Source organism: Saccopteryx bilineata, chromosome 3, assembly GCF_036850765.1.
Source record: "Saccopteryx bilineata isolate mSacBil1 chromosome 3, mSacBil1_pri_phased_curated, whole genome shotgun sequence".
In the NCBI taxonomy this organism is placed as follows: Eukaryota; Metazoa; Chordata; class Mammalia; order Chiroptera; family Emballonuridae; genus Saccopteryx; species Saccopteryx bilineata.
This window is the reverse complement of record NC_089492.1, coordinates 288437795-288450823: the sequence shown is the minus strand read 5'-3', so window position 1 is coordinate 288450823 and position 13029 is coordinate 288437795. Positions and strand designations below refer to the sequence as shown.

Sequence of the window (13029 nt, the reverse complement as noted above, 5' to 3'; positions counted from 1 at the left end):
CCTCTTTCTCTGCTCTTCCCTTAAATGTCAGGGATCCTCGGGGCTGGGTCCTCAGCCAACGTGTCTTTCCACTCTACTTAGTCTCCGATCTTACCTGTTCCCACAGTATCTCTGTTCGTTCATACACTGACGATCCCTGGCCTGTTAGACATAGGCCTCTCAAACTCAGCATGCACCAAACAATTCATCGTTCCCTTGCTTCCTCCTCCTCCTCCTATCATTGGTGTCTCTCCCAGAGAATGGCTGGGAAATCCAGCACCTACCTGACACTACTTGGAAGTATAATGCACATCTCAAACTCCAATATAATGTGAAAATGTAACTCTTGACCATCCATCAAAACATATCCCCAGACACGCCCATCTAAGTTTATGTCCAATCATATGCAGGTCTTAAACCACACTCATGATCACTGTCTTCTCACAGCATACATTCAATCCATTGGCAAAGCTCTGTGCCCACAAATTTGTGTTCTTGTACTCAAGAGCCATCCTGACTTTTAGCTGTTTCCTGTGCAGCAGGCTGACTGATACAATCACTAACTTGGTTAAAATCCTCCTCTTGACCCTGGCTGGTTGGCTCAGTGGTAGAGCATCGGCCTGGTGTGTGGATGCCCTGAGTTAGATTCCCAGTCAGGGCACACAGGAGAAGAGACCATTTGCTTCTCCACCCTTCCCCCCTCTGTATTCTCTCTCTTCTCCTGCAGCCATGGCTCAATTGGAGCAAGTTGGCCCCTGGTGCTGAGGACGGCTCCATGGCCTTGCCACAGACACATTAAATAGCTCAGTTGCCAAGCAATGGAGCAACAGCCCCAGATGGGACGAGCATCACCAGGTAGGGAGCTTGCCAGGTGGATCCTGGTCAGGTCGTGTGCAGGAGTCTCTACCTCTCTGCTTCTCACTTAAAAATAAAAAAATAAAAAGTAAATCCTCCTCCTTCCACTACTGTTAGGAAAAAAACTACAAAAGCCTCCCTAATTATAAGGCCCACTAATCTGGCCCTGCCTAACATCCTGACCTCATCTCACCATTCTCCCTCCCCACCTCTGTTCTCCAAGCAACCTATACTGCCTTTCTGTTTCTCAACAACAAACCTCCGCTTCAGGGCCTTCCCCACCCGCTCTCACACTCGGGTTTCAGTTCCACCTTCTCAGAGGCCTTCCCTGGGCGCCTGGCTAACGTCTTTTCCCTCCTTCACTCGCCATTCCTGTCCTAGTTACACCTCGTCCGTTAGCTTGTTTTATGTTCTACACAGCACTCTACCACCTTCCGAACTGACTTTATGGAGTTGTTCCTAAGTTTTATGTCAAAAAAAGGCAGGCTCCCTGGGTGGCGGGAACTTTTGCCACTACTCTATCCCGGGGGACCACAATCGTCCCCACCCAGATATGCACTCCCTAAATATTTGTTGAAGGCAGCGTGACAAAAGGGCTTCAGAAAAGAGTGAGACCTGCCATCATTTGGAAAAATAAAGTGGTTCATCCAACACATGATACAAACAACTGGTACCTCACTTCCTATGCAATTCCTTTCATTCTTTAGTATATATAAGAATGCTTAAGATTGTCTCTGTACAGGCGCTGGAGAGGGGCGGAGGTCTGGAGCGTGCCTCCCCTGTCCGATGAGTTGGTACACAATATAAAAGCTGCCTCCGGACCGCCAGCCTAGTATTTTAGAAGGGGCTTCTCTACACTTTCAGAAACAGTGCCTTTCACATACCCTTGTCTTCCTCCAGCGGCCAAGTGAATCTGTGACTTCAGGGAGACCAGGGAAATGTTTAGGTTCCACCGTCAAAATGCCATTTCTAAAAATAGGGTGTGATTTTCCCAGGCTGCTCTGCCGCCGGGTCCTTCAAGCCCCTCCCGGAAAGAGCTGGCGAGACGCGAAACAAAGTTAAGAAATACGGAAACTGGGAAGCCGGAGAAGACGCAGAGAACACTCTCGAAAGTCCAGCGCATTCCTCCGACTGCCCCAGGGGATTCCCAGCCAGCAGCACTAGGCTCCCCAGCACAGTTTTCTCGCACTCGGGGCCCCCAGCTTCGCTCCCTTCCCCTCTCCTCCCCTGTCCTGCCCTCCCCTCCCCGCAGCCTCTCACGTGGCGACCCCGCCCACCCGCCGCCAGGGTTCCGCCCCCCAGGTGAATGACACGGGAGCGTCCTATCCCTGCTGCGCTGCGCCGCGGCCCATTTCCCCCTCCACCCCCCCGCGCGGCCTGAACTCGAGCCTCCTCCAGAGTCACTCCGCCCCCTGGTGACACGCCAGCCTGTCGGGATTGGCCAGTCTTCCGCGCTCTGCCCGAGCCTCCGCGTTATGTAAGGCGCTCTGGGACCTTCGCCCCCGCCCACTTGCCTTCAGTTATGTAACGCGGGAGTCCCCAGCTCGGGCTCCGCCCCCGGACCAATGGGGGCCCTCAGATAGTCAGCGGCAGCCAATCATCCGGTCAGGGGGCGGAGCCTCATCACGTGGCACACAGGGGGCGCGGCGCCGGTGGCTGCTCGGCACGCGGCGGGCCCCGAGACTGCGCGGCCCGCGGGGCTGGATGAGTGGCTGCGGAAGGGTCCCGCGGGCGGCGGCGGCGGCGGCAGCGGCATCAGCAGGTGAGCCCTGGTGTGCAGCCGGAAGACCTCAGAGCTAGCCGCTCGCGGGTCGTCCCGAGCCAGCCCTGCGCTCTGGGACTGCGGGCGGTCGGGCAGCGCGGGGCCGGGAACCGCGGGTCCCCGCAACTTTGTCCTTTAAGTTGCTCCCCCGTGCCGGGCCCAGACGTGCACGCCGACCCCGCGGAGCTGCGGGTGGCCAAGCCGGCGACCCCGAGCCGGCGTGTGAGCGCCGGGGCGGAGGCTCGCCTACCCGCATCCCACGGTCCGCTTCGCTGGATATTTGTCCCCTTTGTCCCCCCAGCACCTGTCCGGACCTCCCGTGAACGGGAACATCCGCGATTGCATGGAAGCTCTGGAGAGAAAAGTGCGTTCCGGTGGCCAGAGATGAGCGGCGGCCGGGGGCTGCTGGCCGGCCCTGCTCCCTAGGGCAATGGCACGGACCGACACGAGAAGTCCCTTTCTGTCGCCGGTGGCAAAGTGAGAAAGAAGCAGGCAACAGGTCGGGACTCTGCCAAGCGGAAGACGGACCCCTGTGAAGTTCTGAAAATGTCCAGCGGTAGGGCCCCTGACTCCGGGGGCACCGAACCTGGGGAACCTGGTGGACCACAGTCCAGCGGCCCGGAGGCCCCGGGGAAAGGCTCCGATGAGATGTGGAGCCAGAAATACCAACTTCAGAGCAAATACTTGGAGAGCAGCAACAGGTGAGACTCTCCACCGGGCCGTGTGTGCTTCTCGCTGAGGAGTAACAGAAGGCAAAGGAGGGTGTGAGTCTTGTTTTTTTTTGTTTTTTTTTTGAGGAAGCCTGGGGGAAAGGTGAAGAGGGAACTTCAAATGAAATGCTTGAGACATTGCAGAAAGTTACCAGAGTACCAGAAGTAGATAAGAAGTGGTTAAGGAATTGAGCTGAGTTGAGCCCAGAGTGGCAGAGAGTGGAAAATGTTTGACCGTTACCAGTTTCTTTGGCTGCGATCTCTGCACCTGTTAAAAAAAAAAAAAACGGATGTAAACCTGTGAGCTAAAAGCCCTGCTCCATGTCAGGCACTTCGAAAGTTGCTTGGCACGTAATACATTATTCAGTAAAAGTTGGCTGTTAACCGTAATTGAGAGTGTAAGTTTGTTTTTATCTTCCAGGGAACAGCAAGATCGAAGCAGGGTTTCCGAAGAACTGATAACGGTTGTCCAAGAAATGAAAAAATACTTCCCAGCCGAGAGACGCAACAAGCCAAGCACTCTAGATGCCCTCAACTATGCTCTCCGCTGTGTACACAGTGTGCAAGGTAAACAGGCTGGGGAGAAAACACAGTCACGCAAGGACAGCCTTGCTCAGACACAGTGCCAGGCCAGGTGAGGTGTCAGTGTGTGCTTGTCCTCCCAGAAATGTTTTGGGATTTGTAGGGTCTTTTATGTAAGATGAACTAATCTATATCTGAGTCCACAAGGGTCATAGTTTTTCGAACTAGGAGCACCAGGAGAACTTAACCTGTGCAATAGCCCAGTAACTGGGCAGGGTTTTGCTGCTCTGTTGCAGGAGAGGAGAGGAGAGTTCAGCAGAAGCACATTTTTTATTTATTTATTTTTTTTAATTGAACACAAGTCACCATGGTCTTTCAATACTAGGGATTTTTTTTTTTTATATTTTATTTATTTATTTTAGAGAGAGGAGCAGAAAGCATCAACTCCTATATGTGCCTTGACTAGGCAAGTCCAGGGTTTTGAACCAGCGACCTCAGCGTTCCAGGTCAACACTTTACCCACTACACCACCACAGGTCAGGTTGCAGAAGCACATTTTGAAGACCCTCTTGGAAGGAGCATAGTCGTCTGTCAATATTAGAGAGGAAATAATACATCTGATTAAATGCACTTGACCTTTCTCTGCCACACACATGCTTTTAAAATGCACTGGTGATGGCCCTGGCCAGTTGGCTCAGTGGTAGAGCGTCGGCCTGGCATGCGGGGGACCCGGGTTCGATTCCCGGCCAGGACACATAGGAGAAGCACCCATTTGCTTCTCTACCCCGCCCCCCTCCTTCCTTTCTGTCTCTCTCTTCCCCTCCCGCAGCCAAGGCTCCATTGGAGCAAAGATGGACCGGGCACTAGAGTGGCTCTGGTTGCGGCAGAGCGACTCCCTGGAGGGGCAGAGCATCGCCCCCTGGTGGGCAGAGCATCGCCCCGGTGGGCGTGCCGGGTGGATCCCGGTCAGGCGCATGCGGGAGTCTGTCTGTCTCTCCCCGTTTCCAGCTTCGGAAAATAAATAAATAAATAAATAAAATGCACTGGTGATGTGTCAGGAAGTTACCAAATGGAAAAGAAACAGTTGCGAACACATTTTTTCCTTTTTTATCTCCAATGTTTCTTCTCAAGGGATTTCGTGGTTTCCTATGTGATACATAGTTCCTGAGTGTGGAGCAATGTTTCTGTCATTGCAGTGTGTGTGTGTGTCTGTGTGTCTGTGTGTCTGTAGAGGGGGAGTTGGTTTCAGTCCCCTTTTAGTATCTTCAGTGTTCTGTTTCTTGTGATCTAGAACATACAGGATTCAAGAAATTTGAAATCTTAAGTTTGCACAACTATCAGTATTTTAGGCAAAAGAAGAAAATGATCTGGCTTTGAGGAAAACACTGAGGTGTCCTTGTCTGAGAAACAAGCCAGCTGTAATAGTAGTAAAAGTGATTTCCTACAGATCCTGTTTTCACTGGACTACCTATGTATTTTCCTGTGTTTCTTAGCAAGCAGTGAGTTTTTCCAGATTCTCAGTCAAAACGGAGCACCTCAAGCAGATGTGACCACATACAGTCTTGAGGAGCTGGCCACTATTGCTTCAGAACACACTTCCAAAAACACAGTAAGAATTCACGAATTTTGCCATCTCAACCTGGGTGATTTTTTCCTAACAACTTTATCTAGATGCAGATTTTTTAAAAATTGTAACAGTTTCAGTGATCACAGTGTGAGGTAAACAATAGGAGAAAACTTCTAAAAAGGCGTGGTGTAGTTTCTCCTGAACCCCGCCAGGGAGCAGGTCTCAGAGCAGGACTCAGCGCATGAGCAGTTTTTGCTTTGGTTCCGAGGTACCTCAGTCTTCTTAGCATCCCTGAGTCTTCTCTAACTAAGATAAAGAGGACACTGCGGAGTCATTTTCTGCATCTTATTCTAATCTCCGAATTGTTCATTTCTATTTATATCATTCTTAGTTCCAATACCTACTACTTCAAGTTGTAACAGCTGGATTTTATAGAACAGGTGAGTTGAGATGCTGTCATTTTTTATAAAATTTTGGAAGAGACATTTCGTATCTCTTTTTGAATCTCTTCATGTGGACAGAATAATTTCGCCTCATGTTTTGTTGCTATGATGGAGATTACTTAACTTTCTGTTGAGATCGTGATATAATTATAACCTAAAGGGTTTATAATATTGGGACATGAGTTTTCCTGAAGGTCACAATAATATTGTTGCTTCTGTGACTCACTGTTGTGGTCATTGGACTATAGGAGGTACTATTGAGATTTAAGAAAAGCTGGTATGAGAAAACAGTTCCTCTTGAAGGTCTCCAGAGTGAAGCTTGAGAGGAAAACATAGGTCCACGCTGCTAGCAGTTAGAAACAGTGGTTGATTATAACGAAGTTAATATTTATGTCCAAGGGAACAAATCTGAGAAGTAATTCTTAGGTATTGAGCTTGGTTAAAGACAACATCTTGGAGGTGACACGTGAGCTTGATCTTGAAGCCTAGAATATGCTTCAGTAAAGAGAAAACGGTCCCTCCAGGTGTCAGGCAGTTTACAGAGAAGGAAGAATCTGAAGTATGTGTGTAGGCGCTGCAGCTGTGCTCACTCAGGGTAGAGGGAGCCACTACGGTTTTGGCCTAGAAATCAGACCTTCAGAGAGTAGCATGCAGGTTTTACAGTGACAGTTAAAATATGTGGGAGAGGTCTGTTGCCTTTGCAGGGTGTGTGTGTATATTCTAAACTATTGTTCATGCTAGAAATCTTAGAAGAAATTTACCTGTCAGAGGATATTGCTAGTGAGTATCTCAACATTTGCATTTATTTTAAATGTTTTCCATAGGATACCTTTGTGGCCGTTTTTTCATTTCTGTCGGGAAGGTTGGTGCACATCTCTGAGCAGGCTACTTCCATCCTGAATTGTAAGAAGGATCTCTTAGAGTCCTCTCATTTTGTTGAACTGCTGGCCCCTCAAGATGTGAGGATGTTCTATATGCACACGACCCACGCTCAGCTGCCCCTCTGGAACCACCGGACCCATGGAGGTAATGGGACCCATGCTCACAAAGATCAGCTTCGTGCTTCTGGGACTAGCACAGAAATTAATTCATTATTTAGAACAGGCAAACGGTGGTTTTTCTTATCTATTTATTTATTTACCTATTTATTTATTTATTTTGAGAGAGGGACAGACAGGAACAGACAGACAGGAAGGGAGAGAGATGAGAAGCGTCAAGTCTTTGTTGTGGCTCCTTAGTTGTTCATTGATTGCTTTCTCATATGTGCCTTGATGGGGGGGGCTACAGCAGAGTGAGTGACCCCTTGCTCAAACCAGCAACTCTGGGCTCAAGCCAGCGACCCTGCGCTCAAGCTGGTGACCTTGTGGGTTTGAACTTGAGTCATCCGTGTCCCAGTCCGATGCTCTATTCACTGTGCTACCACCTAGTCAGGCTCTTATCTCTATTTTAAAACAGCAGACGTGATGAAAATAACATTTTAAATGCCTCTAACACATAAAGGTTCAATAAGTTTGCTTTCATGTGGTCAAGTTAATTTCATAGGTTATATATCATAAAGTACAGTTTGATTGCCAGCATACTATGTAGCTGTCACCAAACAAAGGCGTGCATTTGAAAGTGGCACCAAGGTGATATCATTTCCGTATAAATCGTCTCAGAAAATTCAGGATTTTTTGGAGCATCCTTGTCCTGCCTTAATTCCTCCATGAGTTTATCTAAGCCTCGAAGTCCCTGTGTTAAGCCTGTAGCCTGTCTCATCCTCATTAACTCCTGATGCTCACTTGACCAGGTTGTTCTTTGATTTACTTCCCACAGACAGACTGTAAGAACTCGCTTCTGCTCTCAGGGCTCTGGGCTCTACTGTCCACAGTTTATGAATTTTGGTAGTTTGATCATTGGTCTCTTTTAAAGTGGGTTTTTTAACTTACATACACTGTCCTTGGTCATTTAAAAGCCCATTTTCTGATTCTTCCCATGATTCTTAAACATGCAGTCCTTAACCATGTCCAGTATTTTGGCTCTTTAGAAGTTTATCTATTTATGCTCCTTCACTGTATATTTTTTAAACTTCTCCTTGGTTTTACACATCTCCTTGGTCCCTGTGACTCAGGGCTCTCTGCTCCAGTGAACAAGTGTCCAAGAGCTATATTCAGGAGCTCCAACCAGAGGAAGTACAAATAACAAACACTGGGCAGAGGGCCAGCCCACTAATCTGCCCTGTGATAGGCACTTGTAAACATATCTGAATTACCACCTCACCAATCAATAAATCAGTACAATTGTGAGACATGTGATTAATGGCACTGCCAATTGTCATAATATTCTGGACATTCATTTGCCGACACATGGCAGGAGTCCTAAAATGACCACATCATTTAACCCAGGAGCACGACTTTGTGGGATTTACCCAAAGAAAGGAAACAATGAAAGAAATATGTCTCTCATACACCTAAACACTGCTGCAGGTCATCAAAATCTCAATTCTTGAGACATGTCCAGATTAATTACAGTGGAATAGAATGTTACCACCAAAACAATTGTGTCGAAGGATTATCACATCGACATTTGAAATCGTGAGTCTGGGCAGTTACAGGAAAACAGAAGGGTCTATGGGACATAGTAAGGGAGGGAAAGACTAAATCAGACCCTCTCTTTGTCCCACCTGAGGGTTCCCTGTCAGCACAGGAGAGCCCTTGGAAAAACCCAGGGTGTGGCTAGATCTCAGTGATGGGGAAGAACCCTATTTTAATCAGAGTAGCTCGCTCTCTCTGAAAAAATAGTTTCTCTTTCTGTGCGGTGATTGTTTTCTGAGGAAGAGCTGCTCTTCAGAGTGTCCAAGGGGGGTGAGTAACAGTGTGTCTTTGTCTCCAGCAGAGTCCCAGTATGAGTATGCGCCTGTGAAGTCCTTTTTCTGTAGGATCCGGTAAGTGCAGGGCCAAAACGGGGCAGAAAGGGCAGCCTGCGCTCCTGGTTTTATCTAACACTTGCTCTGGTCCTTTTGTATTTGCCAGGTCTGTTGTGGGTACGAAAGACCAGACTTAGTTCTTGCCACAAGACATGTGTTTTGACTGAGGGGGAAGAAACATTCTCATGAGAAAAGTAGACCATAGTGCAGTAGGAAAATAATCAGAGAAATCATTCTTAATCCAGGGCTGTGAGAATCGCGGCTGTTAGGACGCTTTCAGATGACCATTGCTGGAGCTCTTTTGTTTTTGTTTGTTTTTTGTTGTTTGGTCGCATTTAAAATTAATTTTTGAGCCTGACCAGGCGGTGGCGCAGTGGATAGAGCGTCCGACTGGGATGCAGAGGACACAAGTTCGAGACCCTGAGCTCGCCAGTTTGAGCGTGGGCTCATTTGGTTTGAGCCAAAGCTCACTAGCTTGGACCCAAGGTCCCTGGCTTGAGCAAGGGGTTACTCGGTCTGCTGTAGCCCCCCATGGTCAAGGCACATATGAGAAAGCAATCAATGAACAACTAAGGTGTCGCAACGAAAAACTAATGATTGATGCTTCTCATCTCTCTCCGTTCCTATCTGTCCCTATCTATCCCTCTCTCTCTCTCTGTCTCTAAAAAACCTACAACAAAAAAAAACTTTAAAATTAATTTTTGAAATTTTGAATAACTTGAAAGAATGCAGGATTTAAAAGGTCCTGAGATACTAAACTAGAGGAAAACAGACCAAAATTATAATAGTTATTGATTTTTGGTAGGACTTTTTTAGTGATTTTTTTTTCCATCTAAATTTACCGATATGTTCATTTACATTTATGGAATGTTATTTTCACAATAAAATGTTGTAATGTCAGTGGCATTGGTCCATGAATCTGGGGTTCGTGGGAGAAATCCATACTGGAAACTGATACAAGGTCATCAGCACATGAATGGCATTGAGAACTCTAGGACTTCCCAGCAGAAGCAGAAAAGTCAGGCTGAGAATATAGGGCGCAGATCAGGAGAAAGGTCATGGAGGGCCTGGTTCTATTTTCATACTCCTCATAATTTTTTCTTTTTCTGAAGTGAGAAGTGGGGAGGCAGGCAGACAGATTCCCCACATATGCCCAACCAGGATCCACCCAGCATGCCCACCAGGGGGCGATGCTCTGCCCATCCAGCATGCCCCTTCGTTGCAACTGGAGCCATTCTAGCGCCTGAGGCAGAGGCCATGGAGCCTTCCTCAGCACCCAGGCCTACTTTGCTCCAGTGGTGCCCTGGCTGCAGGAGGGGAAGAGAGAGACACAGAGGAAGGAGAAGGGAAAGGGTGGAGAAGCAGATGGGCACTTCTCCTGTGTGCCCTGACCGGGAATTGAACCCTGAACTTCCACACGCTGGGCCGATGCTCTACCACTGAGCCAACCAGCCAGGGTCTCCCTGTAATTTAAGTCAGTTCTCTATAAAACCTCTTTCTCATTGCATAATGGGTGACTATAATTGCCCTTGGGTATTGAAAATGTAACAGTTCCCTTCTTTTTAAAATAAATGTTTAAACATTTAAATTAGTCTGTTGCTCTCAGAAGTGACCAGTAAAACGTTCTGCAGCCGTGTTTTGCGTTGGGTGGACTGGGTGCATCCGGATGGGTGCCCACTGTTTCTGTCGTTTGCAGCGGAGGTGAAGGCAGAGAGCAGGAGAAGCACTACTGCCCGGTGCGGGTTATCCCCTACTTGATCCACATCCGCAGCTCCGCAGGCCCAGCCCCGCCCCCAGAGCCCTGCTGCCTCACCCTGGCCGAGAAGGTGCACTCAGGTTATGAAGGTGAGTCATCGGTGTCTGCTGTCTGCCCCTCGGGCAAGAGCCCTGGTAGCCCGTTCCCTGCGGCGTGAGACAGGAGAGGCGCGCAGAGCCCCGGACTCCATGTGCGCTTGTTGCGGGGTTTCCTGAAGTCCCTGTTTACTGACCTTGACGTCTTGTGCAGGCCTGTCCTTCACGGGACAGCATGGCCTGAGGGTCCAAGCAGTGTCCCCTGATCCGCTCTCTGATGGTGGCCATCCGGTGGTGTTTTGTTTCTGTCATGTGTGAAACGTGCATTGACACTGTTGCACAGCAAGGCCATCAGAATAAACTGATGTTTCTAAAGTGTTCTGAAGCCCCCGTGTCCTCCAGTGTGTAAATAGAAACGTTTTGGTTTGGTTTTCATATTCTGACAGCAGAACTCTGGGTAAGTTCACCTGTCCCACCAGAGGCAGCTCTCGTTCATGATCAGAAATGACAGTTCTGCTATAACATGGCACGTGCGTTTCTGAAAATGATTGTCCTGTGCAAAGAAACACACAAAATGAAAACACAGGGCTTCTGGGAAAGAAGAAGTGAGGGCACAATGCTTAGACTTCACCACATGTGAAGAATGAGATAGGAATCTGTAAAAACAACAGTTTTAAACATTAAATGATGGAAAAAATGAAATTGGTGCAGCCACAATGGAAAATAGTATGGAAGTTCCTCAAAAAATTAAAAATAGAACTACCATATAACCCAGCAGTTTCATTTCTGGGTATATATCTAAAGAAACCTAAAGCATTAATTTAAAAAGATATATATATATATATATATATATATCCACTTCTGTGTTAACTGTAGCATTGTTTAAAATAGCCAAGATATAGAAGCAGCCTACGGTAAGTGTCCATCAACAGACAATTGGGTAAAGAAGATGTGTGAGAGAGAGAGAGAGAGAGAGAGATAAAATCTCCATACGATGGACTACTACTCAGCCATAAAAAAATATAAAATCATACCATTTGCAACAACATGGATGAACCTAGAGGGTATTACACTAAGTGAGATAACACAGGCAGAGAAAGGAATGCCATATGATCTCACTTACATGTGGAATCTAAAGGACAGGATAAATGAACAAAATAGAAACATTCAAATACAGAGACTAAACAGGGTAACCAGATGGGAGGGGAATAGGGGAATGGTTGTTAAAGGTGACGGGATTAAAAAGTATAAATTGGCAGTCTCAAAATAGTCACCAAGGATGTAAAGTATAGCTTAGAAAATAGTCAAAATATTGTAATAGCTATGTATGCGTGCTATCAGGTGGGTAGGTACTAGAATTATTGGGAATCACTGTAAATTATATAGTCTAATCGCTGTTGTGTACAACTAATACAAAATAATATTTAATGTCAACTGTAATGGAAAAATAAAATTTTTTTAAAAGTGAAAGAAAAAAAATGCACAGACAATACAGTAAACAGGGCTTCTTTCCGTGGAAAAGCCCTAGTTTGCTTGTGGGTGGGTCTGTTGGAATAAGTGGAGGGGTGTGAAGAAGGTTGTCTGAAACAAGAAAACTGATGTTCCCACATCAGGTGGACAGGCTTGTCCCATCACACATGGTGCGCTGAGGAAGTGGGCAGGTGTGAGGTGTGTACATGTTTTTGTGTATTCCTAAGTGACTCTCTATTCAGTTAGATACTTTCTGCATTCACCTCATGTTTCTTGCAAATGAAATCTTGTGTAAGTGATTCATTCAGAATTAGCATTATAGTCAAATGATTCCCCTCGTGTGTTAATCACAACATTTTCAAAGCAAGCTATGGCAGAACTGACCATACCAATTTTATTACACAAATTTAAGATGTTTGTGTCATACGGGCATTTCAAATTCTATGTGCTTAGTTATGTACAACCACTAAATCTACCTATAAACAGTGCGGTCCTGAACTTTAAGGTACTCCAGCTCTGACTGTTAGATTGTTTATATAATAAGGTAGTGTACACAGACTTTCTCTGTTTAAAATTAACTTTGGTAGGCATGACGTTTTGACCTAATTAAAATTTGGTCATGAAAATTATCATCATCTAGCTGTACCTTTGCTCAGAGTCCAGGTCCCTGAGTGATGTTTTACCATTTCACATAGAAATTTTGTTAAGTGGTTTGTAAGTGGGTGGTTAATTAGACACTTGCCTTTAAATGGGTCTCTGTTTTTCCTAGCTCCTCGAATCCCCGTGGATAAAAGAATTTTTACCACAACACACACTCCAGGATGCGTTTTTCTTGAAATAGATGAACGGTAAGTACTTTCTTAAGTCTAAAAGAGATTCACTTCTGAAAAATAAATACAAACATGAAAAAGTGTAGGTATGTCGACGTACTTTTACACTGCATGTCTTCTGCCTACCCATTATGGATGTGACCTTTGTTCGTTTGAAATTATGTTGCCTAAATTTTTAATGTAAACGTCTTGCCT

General features: G+C 46.5%; 1 protein-coding gene across 6 annotated transcripts in view; it reads left to right on the top strand.

Moving 5' to 3' along the window:
• Positions 1 to 2471: 2471 nt before the first annotated feature.
• Positions 2472 to 13029, top strand: part of PER3 (period circadian regulator 3) — a 50336-nt gene continuing 39778 nt past the window's right edge. For 2 of the 6 annotated variants that reach the window (XM_066270556.1, XM_066270553.1), the window contains exons 1-8: positions 2472 to 2596; positions 2898 to 3297; positions 3728 to 3873; positions 5322 to 5437; positions 6663 to 6864; positions 8710 to 8761; positions 10440 to 10588; positions 12774 to 12852. In XM_066270556.1, coding sequence (XP_066126653.1) covers positions 3143 to 3297; positions 3728 to 3873; positions 5322 to 5437; positions 6663 to 6864; positions 8710 to 8761; positions 10440 to 10588; positions 12774 to 12852 — 899 coding nt within the window. In that variant the 5' untranslated portion in view covers positions 2472 to 2596; positions 2898 to 3142. Of the gene's footprint in view, positions 2597 to 2897; positions 3298 to 3727; positions 3874 to 5321; positions 5438 to 5786; positions 5836 to 6662; positions 6865 to 8709; positions 8762 to 10439; positions 10589 to 12773; positions 12853 to 13029 lie in introns of those variants that run through there. The other 4 variants (XM_066270554.1, XM_066270557.1, XM_066270559.1 and 1 more) reach the window with 4 other exon arrangements.